Below are 24,101 nucleotides of genomic sequence, written 5' to 3' on the forward strand. Positions count from 1 at the left end.
ACTTGAGTCAATAAAATCCCTAGTCAACAGTTGACTTGTAGGGCATCTACTCTAACAATCTCCCACTTGCCCTAGAGCCAACTACCCATAAACTTTAATCACATTGCTTCACGATGCTTCTCAAACAATGGTCCTGGCAAGGGCTTAGTAAGTGGATCGGCAACGTTATCTGCAGAGGGGACTCTTTCGACTGATATGTCTCCCCTTCCCACAATCTCCCGGATGATGTGGAATTTCCTCAGTACATGTTTGGATCGCTGATGAGACCTTGGTTCCTTTGCTTGCGCAACGGCACCAGTGTTGTCGCAGTACACCGGGACTGGATCAACTCCATTAGGAATAACGCCCAACTCTTGGACAAAATTCCTCATCCAAACTGCCTCTTTCGCTGCAGCAGATGCAGCAATGTACTCAGCTTCAGTGGTGGAATCCGCAACGGTGTCTTGCTTGGAACTTTTCCAAGAGACAGCCGCACCATTAAGCATGAATACAAAACCAGAGGTCGATTTCGAATCATCTACATCACATTGGAAGCTAGAATCAGTGTAGCCTTCCAATTTTAATTCTCCACCCCCATAGACCATGAACAAGTTCTTAGTCCTTCTCAAGTACTTAAGAATATCTTTCACGGCCTTCCAATGCATAGGACCAGGGTTCGCCTGATATCTGCTTGTAACACTCAAAGAGTAAGCAATATCAAGACGTGTCGATATCATACTATACATGATACTACCAATGGCTGACGCATATGGAATACGTGTCATCATCTCTATCTCTTCATTAGTTTTGGGACACATAGCTTTAGATAGAGTAATACCATGACACATTGGTAAGTATCCTCTCTTGGACTCTTCCATAGAGAATCGTTTTATAATGGTATCGATATATGTGTCTTGGGTGAGCCCCAACATCCTTTTTGATCTATCTCTATAGATTTGTATTCCTAATACATAGGATGCTTCACCCATGTCCTTCATGGAGAATTTACTGGCTAACCATACTTTAGTTGATTGCAGTAATCCTATATCATTCCCAATGAGCAGGATATCATCAACATAAAGTACCAGGAATGTCACTGCACTCCCACTAACTTTCTTGTACACACATGGTTCCTCAGGATTTTTAGCAAAACCAAACTCTTTGATAGTGCTGTCAAATCTGAGGTTCCAACTCCTCGATGCCTGTTTGAGACCATATATTGATCTCTGAAGTTTGCATACCTTATGCTCACTTCCTACTGATGTGTATCCCTCAGGTTGAGACATATAAATTTCTTCTTTGATGTCTCCATTGAGGAATGCAGTCTTTACATCCATTTGCCATATCTCATAGTCATACCATGCTGCTATGGTTAGTAGTATTCTAATGGACTTAAACATAGCTACTGGTGAAAAAGTTTCCTCATAGTCAATTCCTTGCCTTTGAGTATAACCTTTTGCAACCAGTCTTGCTTTGAAGGTCAGTACCTTCCCATCCGCCCCAAGCTTTCTTTTGTAGATCCATTTGCATCCTATGGGAACGATTCTCTCAGGTGGATCCACTAATGTCCAGACTTGGTTTGAATACATAGAGTCCATTTCTGACTGCATGGCTTCAAGCCATTTGGTTGAATCAGTATCAGATATTGCTTCTTTGAAATTCATTGGATCACATCCAACACAAGGCTCATCATGGCCTTGTTCATGAAGAAGTGTATATCTGGCAGGTGGTCTAATAACTCTATCAGACCTTCTAGGAGCTTGTACTTCAACTACTGGTTCTAGGGGATTAGGTTCAACTTCTAAAGTTGACGGAGTATCTTGAATTTCTTCAAGTTCTATCATCTTGCCTTTTCTATCTAATAGAAACTCTCTTTCCAAAAAGGTGGCATTTCTTGAAACAAACACTTTTGCTTCATTAGGATGATAAAAATAATATCCAATAGAATTCTTTGGATATCCTACAAAGTAGCACAAAGTGGATCTACTATCCAATTTGTCTCCCACTGTCTGCTTCACATAAGCAGGACATCCCCATATTCTCAAGTAAGAATACTTGGGAGGTTTCCCCATCCATATCTCATATGGTGTTTTATCCACTGCTTTAGTATGGACATTATTCAACAACACTGCCGCAGTTTCAAGCGCAAAACCCCAAAACATTGTAGGCAATTCAGTGAATCCCATCATAGATCGAACCATGTCCATCAATGTTCGATTACGACGTTCAGAAACACCATTCAATTGTGGTGTTGCTGGTGGAGTCCACTGTGAGAGAATCCCATTCTCTTTTAGATAACCCAAAAATTCAGCACTCAAGTATTCTCCACCTCGATCAGATCGAAGTGCCTTAATACTTTTTTCTAGCTGATTTTCTACTTCAGATCTGAACTCTTTGAACCTTTCAAATGCTTCAGATTTATGTTTCATCAAATAAACATACCCATACCTCGAATGGTCATCAGTAAAGGTAATGAAGTAGGAATGCCCAAATTTTGTGCTAACACTTAGCGGGCCACAAACGTCTGTATGGATCAAATCCAATAGACCATGTGCACGTTCTACTTTTCCATTGAATGGAGTCTTAGTCATTTTTCCTTTTAGACAGGACTCACAAGTAGGTAGAGAATTTATGTCTGACAAGTCAAACATGCCTTCTCCCACTAGCTTGTGCATCCTTCTTTGAGAAATATGACCTAGTCTAGCGTGCCACATTTGTGCGGGATTTGGATTTTCTATTTTTCTTTTGTTTATTGTTGTTTTCGTATGCGCTTGGACATTGTTTAAAGGAATCTCTTTCAATTTTAAGTTATAGAGATCATTTGTTAATTCTCCAGTTCCAATCAAACATTCATTCTTGTATAAATTGCAAACACCTTTAGCAAAAACACAAGAATAACCATCCCTATCAAGCATAGAAGTAGAAATAATGTTTTTAACCAATTCAGGAACAAATAAAACATCTCTCAAAAATAACTTAAAATTATTGTCCAAAATTAAAGTAACGTCTCCAATGGCAGTAGTAGCAGCAACCCTTGCTCCATTTCCTAGTCTTAGAAAGGTCTCACCATCTCTAAGCCTCTTGCTTCTTCCCATCACCTGCAAATCATTGCATAGATGAGAACCACATCCGGTATCCAATACCCAAGAAGAGGAATTAATAGAAACATTAACTTCAATATAAAACATACCATGGCCAGAACGCTTCTGGGCAAGATACTCCGCGCAATTACGCCTCCAGTGTCCAGGCTTGTTGCAGTGGAAACAGATTTGTTCTGACTTGTCAGGCTTTGTGGGCCCCGGATTAGGTTTCTTGTATGGCTTTTTGTTAGGCTTGTTCTTCTTTGGAGGGGCAGAACGCTTCTTGCCTTTGTATGGGGTTCCCTTTTTCGTGCCGGACGAAGAACCCACTAGAAAAACAGGCTTATCCTTTTTGATTGTGGCCTCAGAACTAGTAAGCATATTGACCAACTCTTCAAGGGTGGCCTCAAGCTTATTCATATTAAAGTTAACTACTTTACAAATCCATCGAACGAAGAGGGCAGAGACAGCAAGAGAATATCAGTCGAGAGCTCACTAGGGATAACCAAGTCGAGTCCCACCAACTTCTCGATGAGCCCAATCATCCTAACACCATGCTCATGGACCGAAGCCCCATCTCGCAAGCGTGTAGTCATGAGTTCTTTAACAACAGCATATCTCTCTGAACGAGTTTGTACAGCATACAATTCTTTCAGATGTAAGTGAATGTCAGCAGCATTCACAGCCTCCTCGAACCGCTTCTGCAGTTCATTCGACATAGAAGCCAACATGTAGCTCTTAGCTTGAATGTCATGGTCCCACCATTTTTCAAGCTCAGCCAATTTAGTCGGAGTGACATTTGAAGGTGCTTCCTTCGGTGGCTTCTTATCAAGCACATACAGAATCTTTTCCGAGTTCAGAATAATCTTTAAATTTCGAAACCAGTCATTATAGTTAGGGCCAGTCAATTTGTTTTGATCGAGAATGATTGAAAGCGGGTTACGAGTAGACATCGTATATATACTGAAAATGAAAACAGATAAATGTTACTGATAATTTTAAAATAATTCTAAGATATAAAATATGGATTTCATTTTATAAATTACCCTCCCACTATTTTGACATTTCCACCACCCTCTGATGAAAAAGGGAAATCGTATTTCCTTAGTAGGCTTAGAGTCCAATTAGACAATTATAATCCCGAATAATATCAGCCAATTATAATTTCTAAAAGGTAGAGTCCAATTGCATCCCTATGCAACCTCCACGTGTTTTGTCTCACGTTTAATAAGGACCCAATAATATGACGTCGTTTATTTTCACGTGTCAAACCAACCCATCAATATTGAATTGTAGTGGACGGTCGCCATGAGTTCCCCAATAATATGAGCCGAAGTCATGGGAGTTCCACTCAATTCACATCATATGTCCAGTGGAAGACACAGCTTTTCGGCGTACAGGCCTCCCCAATAATATGAGCCAGACACTGTCCGCGGGTAGCGATCAACATGCAACCACGGTTGATGGAAGGCAAGGAAAAATTAAACTCTTTTAATTTTTTACTTTATCGGTTTGATATAAATTTTGAATCTTATTCAAAATGAGGGATTTTATTTTCAAAAATTGTCTCATCATTTAAATTTAAAAACGCGTGCCACGAGTTTTTATGTTTGCCGGATTCATGCAATTATATTATATAATAATATACATACATGCATACTACTATATATCACATATATCATAATATGACATTCAACAATAAATAAGGATGATCGATCGCCAACACTATTAGATCCATGTGAGCCATACATGGATCCAGGTCCAACCTTGGTGAATGCAGGGATGCAAATGCAACTTATTACAAAAGCTTCCAATATTTTACATGTCTTCATCTTGATCATCGGGCCCACCATCTTCCAGTCTTGATCTCCCACTATTTCTAATTATTACATTTGAATAGCCATGGCACATAAGGGATACATCTCATGGGGGTGGGAACGGGCCATAAACCAGGCCCACTTTAATAATATCAAATATTATAAAATTGAATAAAATCAGTAAAATATCCTTACATACACCTAACACATTGGTCAAGGCTCTCGATCATCCTTCATGCATTTAATATCAAATATTAACATCAATTTAATTAAACAATTTAATTAATTGATAAATCATATATCTAATAATTTTATCACTAACCACCACAATTATTAAAGAATTTAATAAATTAAATAAACTCTTTTATTTAATTTCCAATTAAATCAATAATAATTGATTTCTTATAAAACTCATTTTTACCATAAATAATTAAAATCATATTCTAATTATTTATCTTACAAGAAAATTATTAATTTTCCAAAAATTAATTTTCCAAAATAAAAAATTGAATCAATTTCAAAAATATCAATTTTCCCCATAATTTTGAAAAATCAGAAAATTGCACCCTGGGCCCAAACAATTCAAGCCCGTCAATTTTGCACGCTTCCCGAGACGATCCCGGGTCGTCGCCCCCGCTGCCCGCCCGCTGCCCGAACGTTTCGGGCAGTGGCAGCAACCTGTGCGCGTAGGCGCGCACAGGTGCCCGCGACGCCGCGCGCAGCGTGCGGACGCTCCGCACGCTGCGCCGCGTTGTGCGCCGCCCCGCACAGCGTGCGGACGTTCCGCACGCTGCGCCGCTCTGCGCGCGCGCGCGCAGCGTTCCTGCGTGCAGGGCGCTGCGCGCAGCCCTGCGCGGGGTCTGCCCGGAACAGTTCCGGGCAGATCGCGAAATTTTTTTTTTTTTGTTTTTCCGAAAAATTTAATTTTTATGGTGTATCAAAATTTCTGAAAATTTTCTTGTGTGGTTAGAAACAAATTATTCAATATAATTTAAATCATAAGATTTAGAAAACCTGGCTCTGATACCACTGTTGGATCCGGTTTTCTACACGCCCAAACGCAGCGGAAGTTTTAAAATTTTTTATTTATTTTGACAATCAAAATTTGTTTGGACGCTCGTATGATTTTAACAAAGCATTCATAGGGAGTTGAAAATTATACCTTTGTGAATTAAATCACTTGGCTCCAACTAATCCGGTATGAACGGATTAGCTCTTGATGAATCCCTACGAACTTTCTTCGATTCTTCTAATTAGGTCCACGACTAGAAGATTTGTTCCTCTTCTAAATTGCACTAGAAATTTAGAAGAACTTTTGCATAGAGATTGAACTTTGAGAGATAATTCAAAATTCTTTTCTTTGAAAAATTGCCAAAAGAATTTGGAGGAATTTTTGAATTGTGATTGCCGAGAATCACTTTTTGAATTGTGGTGGAGGCTATTCACGTGAATTTGGTGGTGGTGGTGGCTAGGGTTTAGATGTTTGCATGTGCTATTTATATTTAAATTAAACCCTAATTACATAATTAACATTAACGGGCTTGATTTAATTAATTGGACTAGTCCAACTAGTTTAATTAATTTAATCAAAGTCCATTAAAACTTTAATTATTTAATATGTTGGACTTGTACCCCTACAAGCCCATTAAACATATTATCCACCATATTTAATTTATTAATTAATCAACTCAACTTTTGAGCTTAATAAATTAAATACATTATAAATTCAACATTTGAATTTATTATTTAAATTATAAATTCAACTACTTGAATTTACATTACCTCCAAAATTTAATATTTAATAAACCCAACATTTGAGTTTAATAAATTAAATCCTCAAATTTTATAAATCCAACTACTTGAATTTATTCTCTCCAAATTTCATAAATTCAACTTCTTGAATTTACTATATCATAAATTCAACTCCTTGATTTATTTTCTCAAAATTTAATTATCATAAATTCAACTCCTTGAATTTACTATATCATAATATAAATTCAACTCCTTGAATTTTTTCTCTCAACGGGAACAAACGATCCAGTACTTGTGTGACCCTCAATGGTTCAGGGATACAGCTAGCCGTGGGTTCACAACTCTTTGTGATTCAGGACATAATCCTTTATTCGGGCTTACCCTAGTTAGCCCCATTCTTTTCATCAACACCTTGATCAAGAATGTCAGAACTGATTTCTGATTGCACCCATCGGATCATGGTAAGAGCGTCTAGTAGCATCGCCCCATGATCCCCTAGGTATCACTGATAGTGCCTGCAAGAACCAGTCGATTATGATTAACGTACAGTACGGTCCCTTCATCTCATATATCCCGATCGAATCTGCAACCATTGGTTCATCGAGGGTTGCATATTAATTCGATAACTATGTGATAACTATAATAGTGGCATCGCGTGTACTATTAGAGAACTCCTTCTCTAATGTACATCTCATACTCTGGCCAGAGATTCCATGCACTATTATTTCATTAGATCACATAGGATATCCACACCCGTAGGTGAGCGGTGAATCCCCGACTACAATGCACTGGCTCCTATATGTGTCACAACTGTACCCAACCTCGCCACCTGATGACTCTCCTGGAGCCGGTAAACGAGTCAAAGCACAGCCCTAGCATATAGAGCCTCAGTGTTGTCCCGGGTCGTAAGGACTAATGGTGTACAATCATAACCACGGACTTATCCTCTCGATGAATGATAACCACTTGGAAAGTTCGAGAGAGGGTTGTTCGGTATAATCATCCTATGACTACCCATCTGCATGTTTGGACATCTCTATGCCCTTACTAAGAAACGTAGTACACAACATCACAGATGCTAGTCTCAAGCTCAAGCGACCTTTATCCATGTTTTAGGCGGCTGAATCGACTAGGAACGAATTTAGATCATACAGTATTTACAAACGAGTTTCAACATCGAATTACGATTCATTTGTATATAATCAAGGTCTTTATCTATGTTTGATAACATGGGTATACAGATAAAGAATTAACAAACCATGAAATAATGAATTATATTAAAATAAAGATTGTTTATTACACTTGAGTCAATAAAATCCCTAGTCAACAGTTGACTTGTAGGGCATCTACTCTAACAGTTTTGGGGGCTGGGCTTGCACAGTAGGGTCCCTAGATGGGTTGGCTAGGTTTTGGCTTGAAGTGGCTCGGGCGTGGCTCGAGTAAATTGAGAGATGGCTCGGTGTGTTCGAGCGAGGGTCATATTTCGAAAATAAGAAGGAAAAATTGATGCAAGGGTCCACGGGGGTGGCTCATGACTTGGAAGGGTAGGATAAATCATAAAAATACTATGTTAAAAATTCGGGATCAAAATAACGAGTTTTGGATTTATCCGGAATTTAATCGCCGCATGAAACGTCAATTAGCGAGTTAATTGAAACGCTTGGTTTTATGTTTTTAATTTGGGAATTTTATATTAAGGTTTGGTTCAATTCGGGATTAAAACGTGTGAATACGTCTTATTTAAAGATTAATTTAAAAGTCCTCGATTTAAGCTAAACAAAAATATGGGAAAATTCATGTAGGCTTAAATAATTATTTGGGACATGTTAGAGTCATGAAATCACGAAAAAAAGTCTAAATCGTAAAATGTCGAGTCTAGGGGTAAAACGGTCTTTTTACACCTAGAAATTAGTAAAGGTCTTGGCAGTGCCCGAAATGCTGTTTTTTATGATATTATGATTATTCTTAAATGTTTATGAAATGTTCATGATTAAATTATGATTTTTAAATGTCTATTTGATATTTATGATTTTGGGAAGACATTTAAAATACATGTTGCATGCTTGGTTTCGAAAATGAAAAAGGTTATGTTATTCACGATTTTCTAAAGTGATGTGAATGAAAAATGTTGAAGGATTTGAAGTGATTGTGACTAATTCGTTAATGGTGGCGACGCCGTGAGGGTTATGGTCCCAGTGGGAGCCCGACGATCGTTTTTCCATCATTGCGAATATGTGGTAACGGATATGTGGTAACGGTTTTGTGGTAACGGAAGAATGGGAATATCGTGAGGGGAGAAGGCCCCAGAGGGAGCCCATTTATGAGAAAAGGCCCCAGAGGGAGCCCCGACGATCGTATTTCTGTTCGAATCATGATAGGCCAGAGCCCGGTTGACCGGTGAGAGTGTTGCCGGTGTCCCCCGCCGCCCATTACTGTGGTTTGATGTAGATGGATCCATCGACCCTCATGAGCATGATCAGGAAAGTCACAATTAACGATCTGAATTCATCAAAAGAAAAGGAAAATGATTATGATCAAGTTAAAAGGTTTTATGTCATGATAAGGAAAACGATCAATACTTTTATGTGCATGTCATGAAATGGTTTATGATAAAGTTTTATGCATCATGAAAGTATTTATGAAAATGATTATGTTTAAGTTTATGCATCTTCATGATAAAGATATTTTAAGTACAAGTATTTTTCACCGTTATATGTTGACTGTATTACGTATTACTTGTTATCAAGATTATGGTGTGTTGAGTCTTTAGACTCACTAGGTGTGATGGATGCAGGTGGTTCTGAGGGAGGCCTTGATGAGTGATACTACTGGACTGATGGCGCACACAACCCGAGGACCAGCGCATTATTTTCCGCATTACGCTTTATGATTTCTTTTAAAGATTTTAAGATTATTTATTTATGCTTTTGAGAGGTTTTTGGAGAGTTTAGTATGGGCTACACTTTTCAACATTTATTGATTTTTAGGTTTGGTAAAACGTTTTTACGATTTCTGGTTTGACTATTACCTTTCAATTTTCAAATACTAGTTGGATGATTTACTTTAAAATGGTGCAAGATTATTTTATGTGCATGTACATGCAATGACCGAAAATGTGAGAGATTTTTAAAAAAAAAAAAAATTTCTAGTACTTTTAAAGCAATAAAAAGATCAGGACGTTTCAGGCATCTTCGAACTCGTTATCACTACTGGAATGTCTGTCATCTTCCTCAACCCTTACCAATATCATAACCATATATTCAGTAATAAATAGGTAAAAACTAAATTTTCTAATGGAAAAAAATAGTACTACAATAGATACTGAAAATTTTTGCATCAATTAAATTACTCAAATGGAAATAATGACACAAAATAGACTACTGCTTGAATTAGTCGAACACATACACAACACAAAATCACTGTATTCTTATATTCCAGGATTATCACTAAAAAAAGTGCAATATGAACAAATAAAACATACCAATATAACACAACATACAAAATAGAACTAAATAACGATACTACTTCTCCACAGATTTTCCACCTCCAATATGTTCTTTTTTCTCTGCCAACAGTTCAATCAGTGTAAGCTTCATACACATATGAAGATGGATCATATTAAGCACATCATCAACATCGTTCAACGCCACGTACAACTTACATTGGGGAGCTAAGTATCGCAGAGTTATAGATTCAGGATTAATCTCCTCGTTTTTTTTCCCAAGACTAGAAAAAATATCAAACAAACTACACCCACTGAAATCGAAATCACAAAGAGTTGGTTATTGAACTTACAGGTACCAAGAAACGCAAGATTCGATGATGACCCAACTCCAACAAATTCCATTACACAGAAAATTAAAGGACAAAAGGGACGAGAGATTGCAGAAAACGAAGAGAAATTGGGTGCAAAGTTTAATCTTGTTTAGTCGTTGAAAGGATTTTGCCACAATTTTTCCTAACATTTTCATCGGCAATGAGAAGATCGGAGTGTTTAAGGGGTTGAGGATAATGAGAGCCGACCAATGTGGGTTTCTTGGGAAAGATTTTCATTTTTTAAACTTGCCCAAATAAGGGTATTTACGGTTTTTTAAAAAAAATATGAGGGCATCATGGTAACTTGTTACCAAGTAGGGACCTAAAACACACCAGGAAAGATGTCAGCTGGGACTTGAAACATACTAATACTGACATGGGGAGTGAAAGCAAATATGAGTTTATTTTTAGGTATTTATGAGCAATTTACCGTTTTTTTTTCTCGTTTCTCCACGGCTTATTTATAATTTTTTTAATTAGTTTCTTACTATGTACTATGATCTTGATGCAGAAAATAGAGAGCGCATTGATAGAGAATGATAGCAATCTATGTCATTGAAAATATCACTGGTTCAAAAAGAAAGCTCGAGAAGCTTATAATTGAAACATCACTGGTTCAAAAAGAAAGCTCGAGAAGCTTATAATTGAAACGCAGATTTTAATTATTTTTCAAATTAATGAATACAGATAACTACGATGATTCTTGTGCCATTACAGCTTTATTACTTGAGCCTCAATGAGTTTATTTCACCTGATGATAAATAATGCAATAGAGTGTTATTCCTAACACATTATTATAATAATTTTTTCTCTTTAATTGATATATTTAAGCTTTAACTACTGGTTCTTCATCACTTTAGTTCTCAGTTTTTGGGGAAGCTTCCTCAGTTGCTTCCTCTTTCTTTTCCTCCACGGCGACAGCCTCGGTTGCCGCTGTCTCCTCGTTGAGGGCTTCTGGAGCTGGTTCAGATAGATCTACCAAAGGTTCTTCCTTTTTTTGATTTCCATCTTTGTTCTCCTACATAAATCAATGCAAAAAACGCGAGGACTAAGAGTCAGAAATTTTATGTAAAGGAAAGAATTTCACTCAAGTCTATGTGATCAGCAGAGGTGCATGGTAGCACCATCCTTCATATATTTTCTTTAGCATTCGAATTATTTTGTAGTACACAGTGTAAAAATGCGTTTCAAGCCAGATATAAAATTCTAGTTTCCCTTCAAGAGCAACTCTTGGCTCAGCTAATCGATATGGCAAATGGTCTTAGAAATCCCTTGAGGCATTATTGCAAGGCAAAAATAAGAAACTAGCTATCGAATATTATTGAAGGAAGTGGCATGGTCTAAGTAGATCAAGAATGCTTACCACTGGAACAGCGCCCTCGACCTCAGCGGGGGCAGCCGGGGTCTCAGCAGCAACTGGGGCCTCAGCCGGGGCAGGTGCTTCAACTGGGGCGGGTGCCTCCTTGCTATCTAAGTCTTTAGGTTTGCTCGCGCAGCCTCCCATGATTATTCTCGGGTTCGGCGGGACGTTTGAGCTAAGCGAGCAAGGAGGTGGGTGCACAAAAAGCTTTGTTAACTTTAATGCACTTCTTCTTTTTTCTTTGTTTTCGGATATTGAGGCTGAATCTTGAAAGAGGGGAGTGTGGAGTTTATATAGGCTTGGAGATGTTGAACATGTTTGTGGACGATATTTTTGGTTGCATATTCTTTGGAAAGTGGGAGGCCTCGTTTTAAAAGGTAGTTATTACAGTTGGAGGATGTTGTTTTTCTTGTCCGAGGAGGGATTTTCGTTGGACTTATGGCTTACAAGCACTTTGCTTAATTTAGCTCTTTTTGGTTTATATGCTAACAAAACTGAAAAAATTGCGTGAGAATTAACTATTACTACATACATATATAATACTAATGATGGTTTTTTATGCGTATTTTATTATATAATAATGGTAACCATATAATATAAGATCGATCATAGGTGTTTTACCACTACTCGAATATTTATAAATCATAATTCTCGATGCTCGTGAATAAACTACATATTGATTGTATGTTTGATTCTGCCACAAAAAGACTAAAATATCAAGGGATCGGAAGTGGTGGCCAATAAATTTTTAGAAACTAGTTTTTAAAATTTATATGGAATCCATATATGTTTTTAATAAAGTCTTTGAAAGAATTATTGAGCATTAATTGTCAGGAAATAAATATTTAAAAACTCGTATGTCAGAATTGAGTGTTGTGCTCAGTGTTGTCAACACGGCACACAACACAGCAGCGGAAATTTGTTATTTAATATGGACTTAACATCAACAAATGAATGCTTGAATTTCACTTATGCACAAGTATAAATACTTGTGCAACGCCTCAGGACAAAAATTTACTAGAACACTTAAATCAATTGTTTACACCAAAACAATCCTAGTGAAAAGAGAAAAAAAACAAAATCATTTTCCTTGACACTCCAAGGAATTAAACATGCATCAAAATAAACCACCTAAAACTAGATGCAGTAAATAAAACCGTATTGCTTAAAATCAAATGAATTCACTCTTTGATCAACACTCTGCGTCAGTGTTGTTCTTGAGTGTATGAAACACCAAACAGCAACACAGTCACTCGACTGACGAACTCCCGTGCTTTGTATGCAAATCTTCACACGTAAAAACTTTAGCGGCCGTCGATCAACCCTAAGTTATTGAGAATGGACCCTTGTATATACAGTCTCTCCTTTGACCTAGATCTTCACACCTATAAACAAGAAACTAGAGTTTAATAGGAATCAAACTTCAATTTAGATACCATACCTTATATCTTATAGATAATTTTCCTAATGATAGGATATAATAAATATCGGGAAAATCAAATCAATTAAATTTGTCTAGAAGGGCAAAATCAAAATAATATCAAAAATGAATTTGGAATACAATATTCCTTTCATTCTCCCCTTTTGCAATTCTGGACAAAACTAACAACGTGCCAAAAATATTCCAACTCCCCCTGAGTTTTAACTTGCTTCTCCCCCTGAATTATGAAGAGACAATAACAAAGAGAAGTAAGCATCAAACAAGTTTATTAGAAACAAAAACAACCTAGGCATAAATCAAAACAAAACAACATAGGTAAGGAGCAACACATGAGCCTAATCAAAGGAGCAACACATGAGCCTAATCAACTTGTTCATCTTCCTGATTAGCATTCGAGGGACCAGCCTCAGCATCTCCCCCTTTTTGACAAGAATGCACACCGACCTCAAGGAGCAGTCTATAGTCCGCAATCAATTTTTCATAATAGGTAATTGTGGAATTGGATTGGCTGATCAGGTTGGTTGCGGAGACAATGGTATCCCAAGCTTGTTTAATCTGTTGAAGCCCAAATGCAATTTGTGCATGAACCTCGGGGACCATCAAAGCGATATAATCATTTGAGTTTGAGTGGGACGAGGTAGGAGTGTTGCCAACACCAGGGGCAACATTAGGGGCAACACCAGAAGATTCCACGTTGGCCGACCAGGGAAGGTCCACTTTCCGATTACCTCGGAGGAAAGCAGGAGAAATTTTGAAGGTTCTCCGATCGCCGTTAGTTGATCATCTTCATCCGGCACAAACCCTTGAGATTCAAGCAGCCCAAATATAAGAGAGGGAAAGGGCAATTTCACTTACTTTATCTAGCCTTCAGCAAAATTAAAAGGACGCCCGATGCCTATAGAGAACAAGACAATGGCTTGTGGCCGTGTGACCACAGTGGAGTTTGTAGATGGGGTCCAGTTTCGAATTGCTGTTTTGTGTAGCACAGAGTAAAACGAGGTAAGGTTTGCTGCAGAAAGTCGTTGAGGTAGGTATGGAAATGTAGAGATAAATCCGCCAGTGAGCACAGAGGTGATAGTGTCAATGTGAAGAAGGTCAGCAAAATCAGCTTCTGATGGGCTTCTGTAAAATTCATTTATTGAGGACGGAGAGAAATCGTAGATACTATCCCGAACAAATACTCTCACGTACTTGAATGAACGCTCATCTCCAATAGAAGAGATCAAATTGCAGTAGAATTCAAGTACTGGTCTTCGAGCATAAGGCATGACCGAAATAACAGTGGAACTCAGCCTTCGTTGTTGCAAAAATGTGGAGACATTATACCTTCCGTATGCCTCAAAGTCGATATTGTGTTCTTCGATAAATTTACGATGAGCATACAGAGCACATCTGCTAACAGCCGCCTCAGAGTAGAATCTTGTTGAAAAGGAATGAGCAAGATTGTAGTCTGTGTTGTCAACATTATCTGCAACACCAGTGTCAACACCATCAGAAGGGTCTGCAACTTCAACTTCAGGAGCAGGGTCACTCACTGATTCTGTGGGTTCAGGGTTAGGTTCAGTCTCCTTAGGGATAACTGGGTGCCTTCATCCTTAGAAGATCCCACTTTCTGCGCACTTTTCGCCGCTTTTAGACTGTTCATAAAGTCATCCAGTGATTGTTCATCCTCAGAAGAGAAACATACCTCGGTCGAGGGCTCAGAAGACTTATCAGCTGAAGGAGCGAATGAGGATGATGGGACTGATGTTTTCTTGGTACGAGATGACCGCTTCTGATGGACCAACTCGAAATTGTCATCACCTGAGTCATCTCCGGATGAAAAATCTGGATCAAGTGTAAAATAGGTGGCCATTCGGGGTTTCTTTGGCGCATCGAAGTTAGGGCTGTAACCTGCTTGCCGCTTTGATCGCCTTCGAAATACTGGAGGTTGAGTGGGAAAAACCCTTCGATAAATCTCCTTGTCTATTGGGTTGTCAGCATCCAATGGATTACCAGGCTCTCCAGGGAGAATTTCTTCCAACGGGAGAGCTTCGGGGTCAACAGCCACCATCTGCAATGGGTTTTCAGGAGGATTCTCAGACGGTGGTGTTGTTGGCGGTGTTGTTGCCGGAGGAGAAACACCTTGACTTGCCGCCATTTCACTTCCTATGTCATGTGGATCGAATTGATGATCTGTCATTTGTTTTGAGGGAGAGGGAGAGTGAGACAGTAAATAGAGAAGAGCAATTTTTCACTGTTACGGAATGAAACTAAGTGCAATGATCAAATTTGACAAATCTGAAAGAAACGAGCAAAGAAAAATTGATCAGAAATTAATTAGGTGGGGATATAAACCCTCACCTCAACGGTAACAAACATTTTAGTTTTTGAAAGTTGCACAGTAACGGGAAAAAAAACTCGGACTTAATGATTACCATATTCGAAATTATCTTACTAAATTGCACTTTTACTCCTTATACCCAACGGTACGGGATAATTCAAGGCGCAGTAACATTAAAGACCAGCCTGAACAAAAACACTTCGAGTTCATCCCATATCCATAAGATGTCACTTCTTTTGAGCATGGTCAACTAAAGTTTCTATCAATCGTCATTAGTCAATACTGATATGTCACTGAATATGGTAAGTTCACGAAACAAAAAAATTATGCATGACTTACATATGCCTACAATAAGATGATTTCTCAGAAAAAATCTGGTATTCTATAATTTTGTGCAGTGTCTGAACTTGGTGTTGGCAACACTTCTGGCAACACCACTGAGTTAGATTCGAACTTCCAAAAAATTTTCTTTTGTTTCAGAAATGGTAGCTCCCACTCTAGAAGAACGGTCTTAAATGGACTCCCCTATGTAGCTTTTTCCATTACTATTTTTACTTAGAAATGGTAGCTCCCACACTAGAAGAACGGTCTTCAATGGACTCTTCTAGGTAGCTTTTTCCATTTTCTTTTAAACAAATTTTTTTCTTTACCTCTTTTCTATTTTTCTCCTTATGCTCACATTTTCCAAGTCACTTTTTCACATTGGACAAGATCACGATTTTTATGAACATCCTCAACTACTCGATGGCTTGGATTGAGCATAATTTATTCCTCAACATTTGATTGGAAGTATGAACACTTAGAGAGTACCTTTCAGAAATTTTCGTCACTGTTCAGACATTACCCCAAAAAAAAGATGTTTATGATTATGCAGTATGCTTAGCATCCTAAAAAAAGTCATGCAGAAATGGGTGTTGTCTTTGGTGTTGACAACACCATGGACAACACGGAACAATTGTTTTAAAGTACACACATGCTGAGAGATTTTCAAAGATTTGAAAATCTCTCGAAATCCAAAGGTTTCATGAAAATATCGGCCAGCTGGTTTTCAGTCCTGACAAACTCCAATCGTGTAATACCTTTTTCAACCAAGTCTCTAATAAAATGATGTCTTATATCTATGTGTTTAGTTCGAGAGTGAACATGGTTCTTAGAAATGTCTATGGCACTAGAGTTGTCACAATACACAATCATTATGTCACTATGAAACCCATAATCATTAATCATTTGATTCATCCACATAAGTTGAGAGCAACAGTTTGGAGCTGCCACATATTCAGATTCAGCTGTGGACAGGGAGACACAGTTTTGTTTCTTGCTAGCCCCCTGATACAAGGTTATTTCCCAAATAAAAACACCCTCCCGAAGTGTTTTTCCTATCATCTAAGTCACCCGCCCAATCAGAGTCAGAAAAGTCTACCAAGTTTGTGTTTGTGTGATGAGTGTACCACAACCCAAATTCTAGTGTACCTGCAATGTATCTTAGTATACGTTTTACAGCTGTAAGGTGCGAAATTTTTGGATCAGCATGGTATCTAGCACATAAGCACACACTGAACATAATATCGGGTCTAGTAGCTGTTAAGTACATAAGACTCCCAATTATGTTACGATACATGGTGTTGTCAACACCCTCGGCAACACCATCCTTAGATAACTTGTAATCCAAGAAAGAAATTTAATTCTCCTACCATGCTCATTTCGAATTGAGATGCCATGCAGTCCACAAACTTACTCACAAGTATTTGGGATGAAGCACCGAAGACAATGTCATCAACATATACTTGACAAATCAAAATATCGTTATTTTGTTGTTGAATGAAAAGGGTTTTGTCAACCTCACCTCGTTTGAACCCCAAGTCTATCAGATAGTCAGCTAACCTGTCGTACCAAGCCCGTGGAGCCTGTTTCAGTCCATATAGTGCCTTTTTTAGTTTGTAAACATGATCCATGTGGTGAGGATCTTCAAATCCCTTAGGTTGACATACATACGCTTCTTCATGTATAATGCCATTCAAGAACGCGCTTTTCACATCCATTTGATACAATTTAATACGCATATGACATGCAACAGCAAGTAACAATCGGACAGACTCCATTTGATCGAGCAAAACTTGCACAGTAAAATCTCCAATAAAAATAAATAAAAATTCAGGCTCGAAATAATCGCAAGTGCACGATGTCAAGTTATAGTAAAACGTATAAGAGTACGAGTATCGATCCCACAGAGATTGATTAGACAAATTTACTTTAAATTAAATTCTTTAATTAATTAAAACGACAATTGAATTACTTATTAACTAAATTAATACTAAAACAATAAATTGAAACAAACACATTAAAAATAATATAAACTAAAATAATAAATAAGCGAGTGTTAGGATCTCGGTTCACCTACCCGTCGTTAATTTAATTGATTAATATCGACACTGATTTACGCTTTTGACAGAATTTCCTAAGCAATTAACATACTCTCTCGAGCTATGCTAAACTAATTCTACACGAAAGAATAATAAAATCTCTTTTATTATTTACTAACGGTGAATTGCATGTCGATCTATGAAATCCCTTAGTTTTCGCTCTACTGGACTATGACTACCAACGTGTATCCAACTTCATATCTCTATGTAAATTGTAGATCCACGGATTATGCTACTTGTTCCTATCGCAAGTTATTCTCTCGAACTCACCCACAATATTAGATATTATTAAAGTTAGCTAGGCTTTAACAATTCAATGTAAAATAATAGCACAATCAAGAATGAATCAAAAGTCGAGAATTAAATAATCAAACAACGGTTCGGGGTCGGATCCCCTAAATCCTAACTACAATAAAAGAGTAAAGAGAAAACGCTGTTGAATTCTTGTTCCGGTTCCGTTGAGCTATCGCCTGCTACAGTGCTCTCCCTTCCAAATCGCGGCCCCCCTTTTCTCGTGTATTAGGTTAGGTGGTTTTATAGAGTCCATAAAATTTGGAAACAAATCTTCTCGGATTTCGTCGCTCGCTAGGGCGGCCACTTTTGACCGCTGGGGCGAGTGGTTCTCGAATAAAAATCCTTGGCCGCGTCTTTGGTCTCGCTGGGGCGGTCACTTTTGACCGCCCTAGCGAGAGGTTCGCGCAAATACTCCTCGGCTGGATTAAAATGCTCGCTGGGGCGGTCACTTTTGACCGCCCTAGCGAGACCTCTTCGATGCTATGCAAATAAAATCCCATTTTTTGGTCCACTTCCTACAAAACAACCACAAAATACACGAGATCAGCCAAATGCTAAATAATGCTAAATGAATGCTAAATTAAACTAAAACAAACTAATATGATGCATGAATGCGACTCAAAACTAACACTAAAAACACGTAAAAACGAGTCCTATCAACCCCCTCATACTAACCTTTTGCTCGCCCTCGAGTAAAATAGGTTAACGCACGAGATACTAAACAAACTCAACAAAAACAAACAAACTCAAACAAGAAAAAACCAACACAAGTAAATGTCAATGGTGAGTCGACAACGGTTATGTTCATGCCTCAGTTTACTTTCCCACTACCAATCATAGTCAAGTCAAATCGCAAACGAATACTCATTTCTCATCTACACATAAATATCAACACTAGTTTGAACGTGTGTGTGTGTGTCGTGATGGGTCTAGTCATTCGTACGTCAAATAGATCAATTATCAAATCATGCGAGTCACTTAATTAGCACTTCAATACAAGTCTCACTAGCATGCATTCCCGTATCCATTTATCACTAGCCATAAAGTGAACTTTATTCAACTTTTAAGAGCAGATAGGGGTGTCGAAAGGAAGGGAAATAAGCTCAAGTGGCTAAAAAGTTGGGAGTACACCGATCATTTTCATTGTGCAATCGTCAAGACTTTTGCGTCTGACTTTCCTCGTCTCCTTACATCTCCAACTTTTAGCCTAGGAATAGAATTTCATTCCTTTTATTTAGGCTCCCCCTCACCTTACATCTCCTTATTTTCTTTTCTTCCTTTTTTTTTGAATGCACAATTTTCACACATGTACTCCCTAGGCTAAGAATGATATCACTTTGGATTATAGCCGGTTGGGAGTTTGATCTTTTAATTAGTGCATTGGAGAGGAGGTACAAGTAAAGTTCAAGGCAAATCAACTTTTCTCAATCAAGGTCACTATTAGCGACTTATTTTCACGGGTTTGCATGCTAAATCAACTCATAAATGGTGCCTTTCAAGTTAACGAAACAAAATTTTCAAATTTCACCATTATTCCTACAAAATCCTAGTCCCCACGCAAATGTGCTCAAAAGTTCAAATTTTGTACCAAACTTTATGCTTCAACAATTAAGAGTACCGTTCACGAAGTGACCCAATCAACATTTTTGTAAACTATCAATTCAAGATCATCATTGGCTTATAAACTATGTCTTCTCACCATAAACGACACCAACTAAAAGAAATGCAACGAAACTTAAAGAAATGCAATGAACTAAAACAAATAGCTAAACAACCAAAACAAACTACCCACCCCCTCATACTAGAGTTGTGCCATGTCCTCATAGCACAAAACGAAACAAAGACTAAAAACAAACATAAAAACGCATGAATGCAAATGCAAGGACTGAAATAAGCAAACAAATAAAAAAGAAAGGGGAAACAGTAAACTCCCCTGATCAGAAGTCCTCCTCCTCGTCATGCTCAGGTGGTCGGACTCCCTCGTCAGCTGGTATGCTCACCTGGCACAAAAGAAATTGAGCAAAATCAAATAACCACGAACCCGAGACTCAATGCAACAACTAAAATTAAAATAAATAACTAAAATATAAAACGCTTGGGTTGCCTCCCAAGTAGCGCCTGATTTCTAGTCGTCGGCTTGACCCTCCGAAGTCCTTATCAAAGAGCGGCTGATGCCCAAAGTAAGTGTCATATGACACCACATCTGGGTCTGGATTCCAAATGCCCTCAAGTCTGGCTAGATATAGGCACATTAAGCTCGTCACCTCAACAACACACAACTCTGAATAATTGGCATGAGATGAGAAAAATAGTGTCGGCACTCCTTTATCAGAAAATTCTTCAAAAATCTCTTCCGACTGAGGCTCATTTACCAGCGAAGGATCAAGCAACTCTAGATTTTCAGTCTTATCCAACTCATTCTCACTATCTTGGTTGTTTGAGTCATCATCATCAAACCAAACCGGATCGATCACCGGTTGAGTATCTCGCTTCACTTCATGTTCTCGGCGACTCTGAAAGATGGATTTCTTGATATTCTCTATTTGCTCCTCAAGGTTGCGCAGAGAATTAATTTGATTTTCTATAGCTGCCTCAGTCAGTGCCACATACCTATCCACGGTATCTTCTAGTTGAGTCGTGATCAGTTCATGGCTATCTCTCTCATCATTTCGAAACTCAAATGGTTGGTCTATAAACTCTGGGTAATGATCTTGTGTGTATTGATGACTCCAACACTGAGGTGAAAGATCCCAATATCTATGGTAGTCAAAGTCCGCCATATCACCCAACAAAAGTATTATTTTCTCATCATCTCGGCAAAATAGTGGACTGCCTGTTGTTAGTGCTCCGTCGATCACCCATCTTCGTGTCAGTGCATCCAAACCATTAAGGAAAAATTTAAGAAGAGAATAGTCAGAAAAATCATGATACAGGAAATTGTTTGCTAAATAATCGAATCTCTCCCATGCTGCGTAAAAAGGCTCTCCGCGTTGTTGGGCAAATCTTGTGAATACTTTTCGATGAAACATCTCAAAGTATTGCACAAGAAAATTTCCTGAAAAAAGAAAATAGAAAACGGTAGATCACGCAGGAATAAAATAAAATAAATAACTAAAAAAAATTAAATTAACTAAAGAAAATAACAAAAAGAAAAATTTGTCAATTTCAATCCCCGGCAACGGCGCCAAAAACTTGATCGAGCAAAACTTGCACAGTAAAATCTCCAATAAAAATAAATAAAAATTCAGGCTCGAAATAATCGCAAGTGCACGATGTCAAGTTATAGTAAAACGTATAAGAGTACGAGTATCGATCCCACAGAGATTGATTAGACAAATTTACTTTAAATTAAATTCTTTAATTAATTAAAACGACAATTGAATTACTTATTAACTAAATTAATACTAAAACAATAAATTGAAACAAACACATTAAAAATAATATAAACTAAAATAATAAATAAGCGAGTGTTAGGATCTCGGTTCACCTACCCGTCGTTAATTTAATTGATTAATATCGACACTGATTTACGCTTTTGACAGAATTTCCTAAGCAATTAACATACTCTCTCGAGCTATGCTAAACTAATTCTACACGAAAGAATAATAAAATCTCTTTTATTATTTACTAACGGTGAATTGCATGTCGATCTATGAAATCCCTTAGTTTTCGCTCTACTGGACTATGACTACCAACGTGTATCCAACTTCATATCTCTATGTAAATTGTAGATCCACGGATTATGCTACTTGTTCCTATCGCAAGTTATTCTCTCGAACTCACCCACAATATTAGATATTATTAAAGTTAGCTAGGCTTTAACAATTCAATGTAAAATAATAGCACAATCAAGAATGAATCAAAAGTCGAGAATTAAATAATCAAACAACGGTTCGGGGTCGGATCCCCTAAATCCTAACTACAATAAAAGAGTAAAGAGAAAACGCTGTTGAATTCTTGTTCCGGTTCCGTTGAGCTATCGCCTGCTACAGTGCTCTCCCTTCCAAATCGCGGCCCCCCTTTTCTCGTGTATTAGGTTAGGTGGTTTTATAGAGTCCATAAAATTTGGAAACAAATCTTCTCGGATTTCGTCGCTCGCTAGGGCGGCCACTTTTGACCGCTGGGGCGAGTGGTTCTCGAATAAAAATCCTTGGCCGCGTCTTTGGTCTCGCTGGGGCGGTCACTTTTGACCGCCCTAGCGAGAGGTTCGCGCAAATACTCCTCGGCTGGATTAAAATGCTCGCTGGGGCGGTCACTTTTGACCGCCCTAGCGAGACCTCTTCGATGCTATGCAAATAAAATCCCATTTTTTGGTCCACTTCCTACAAAACAACCACAAAATACACGAGATCAGCCAAATGCTAAATAATGCTAAATGAATGCTAAATTAAACTAAAACAAACTAATATGATGCATGAATGCGACTCAAAACTAACACTAAAAACACGTAAAAATGAGTCCTATCACCATTCGTGCCACAGGTGCGAAGGTTTCATCAAAATCCACCCCCTCAACCTGTGTATACCCTTGAGCTACCAATCGTGCCTTATTTCGAATAATGTTACCGGATTCATCTGTTTTATTTTTGAATATCCATTTTGATCCAATAACATTGACGTTCGAAGGTCTGGGAACTAAGTCTCACACCTCATTGCGAACAAATTTTTCTAGTTCTTCATGCATGGCATTAATCCAAAATTCATCCTTAAGGGCCTCATTCACATTTTTAGGTTCAATTGAAGACACAAAGCATGAGTGGCTTACCTGGGCGAATGTGGAGTTCATACACACTAATCCTATCATTTTCCGGTAGTCAACCTTCTCTTTTTTCCTTGTTTGCACCTCCTCATGTATTTCACCAATGACTTGTGATGATGGGTGATCCTTTTGAATTTTGCTTGGAATGTCTCTTCTTTCATTGTGTATTATCCCATCATCGTCGTCGTTTTCATTTTCCATGGTTTCGGATCTGTTTATTGGCGGTGTTTTACATGGTGTTGCTTCATTGGTCTCAACACTAACCTCAACACCAATGCTGGTTGAAGGCTCACTTGAATCCAACAGTACCTCAACATCATCCTCCTTAGATTTTCCTGTTAGTCCTACAAGATCATCAAAAACAACATTAATAGATTCAATGGTAGTTCTTGTTCTTAAGTTAAACACACGAAAAGCTCGACTATTCATTGAATATCCCAGGAACAGGCACTTATCACTTTTGGAATCGAATTTCGCGAGATGTTCTCGATCATTTAAGACGTGGCAAATAAATCCGAAAACATGAAAGTATTTGAGGTTTGGTTTCCTCCCCATGATGATTTCATAAGAGTTCATAATGGATCCACTTCTTAGAAACATACGATTAGAAATGTGACAAGGCGTGTTCAAGGCTTCAGCCCAAAACCTTTTAGACACATTCTTTGAGCTCAGCATGACTCGTGCCATTTCTTGAAGAGTTCGATTCTTCCTTTCGGATATACCATTTTATTGGGGAGTTTTAGGGGTAGAAAATTCATGAGAAATTCCTTTCTTTTCACATAGGGAAGTAAAGAGAGAATTTTCAAATTCTTTCCCATGATCAGTTCGAATTCTAACAACTTTCTCATAATGCAAGTTGGTTATTCGTGCATGCAGTTTCTTCAAAACACCAAAAGTATCCGATTTTTCTCTTATAAAACTTATCCTGGTGAAACGGGAAAAATCATCAACACAAACGAGTGAGTATTTCTTACCTCCCAAGCTTTCAACATCCATTGGACCCATTAGATCCATGTGTAGAAGTTCAAGACACCGTGTTGTCCCAAAGTGTTGCAACACCG

At 38.1% G+C, this 24,101-nt stretch overlaps 1 protein-coding gene and 1 pseudogene across 1 annotated transcript; both read right to left on the bottom strand.

The window, feature by feature from the left end:
• The window catches only part of LOC140806684 (uncharacterized), a 103,423-nt pseudogene that overhangs the window by 53,454 nt on the left and 25,868 nt on the right, over nucleotides 1-24,101 (bottom strand).
• Nucleotides 11,171-12,078, bottom strand: LOC140808009 (uncharacterized). Its single transcript, XM_073165003.1, has 2 exons — nucleotides 11,808-12,078; nucleotides 11,171-11,462 (listed from the first exon to the last, which is right to left on the bottom strand). Exons 1-2 carry the CDS (start codon nucleotides 11,946-11,948, stop codon nucleotides 11,301-11,303), a joined length of 303 nt encoding a protein of 100 aa, XP_073021104.1. The 5' UTR covers nucleotides 11,949-12,078; the 3' UTR covers nucleotides 11,171-11,300.

The sequence above is a fragment of the Primulina eburnea genome, chromosome 12 (assembly GCF_022965805.1).
Source record: "Primulina eburnea isolate SZY01 chromosome 12, ASM2296580v1, whole genome shotgun sequence".
In the NCBI taxonomy this organism is placed as follows: Eukaryota; Viridiplantae; Streptophyta; class Magnoliopsida; order Lamiales; family Gesneriaceae; genus Primulina; species Primulina eburnea.

Coding starts and splice junctions, on each gene's coding strand:
- LOC140808009 (XM_073165003.1), bottom strand. CDS start 11,948: ATGGGAGGCTGCGCGAGCAAACCTAAAGACTTAGATAGCAAGGAGGCA. Junction 11,463..11,807: donor TCGAGGGCGCTGTTCCAGTG/GTAAGCATTCTT, acceptor TGATTTATGTAG/GAGAACAAAGATGGAAATCA.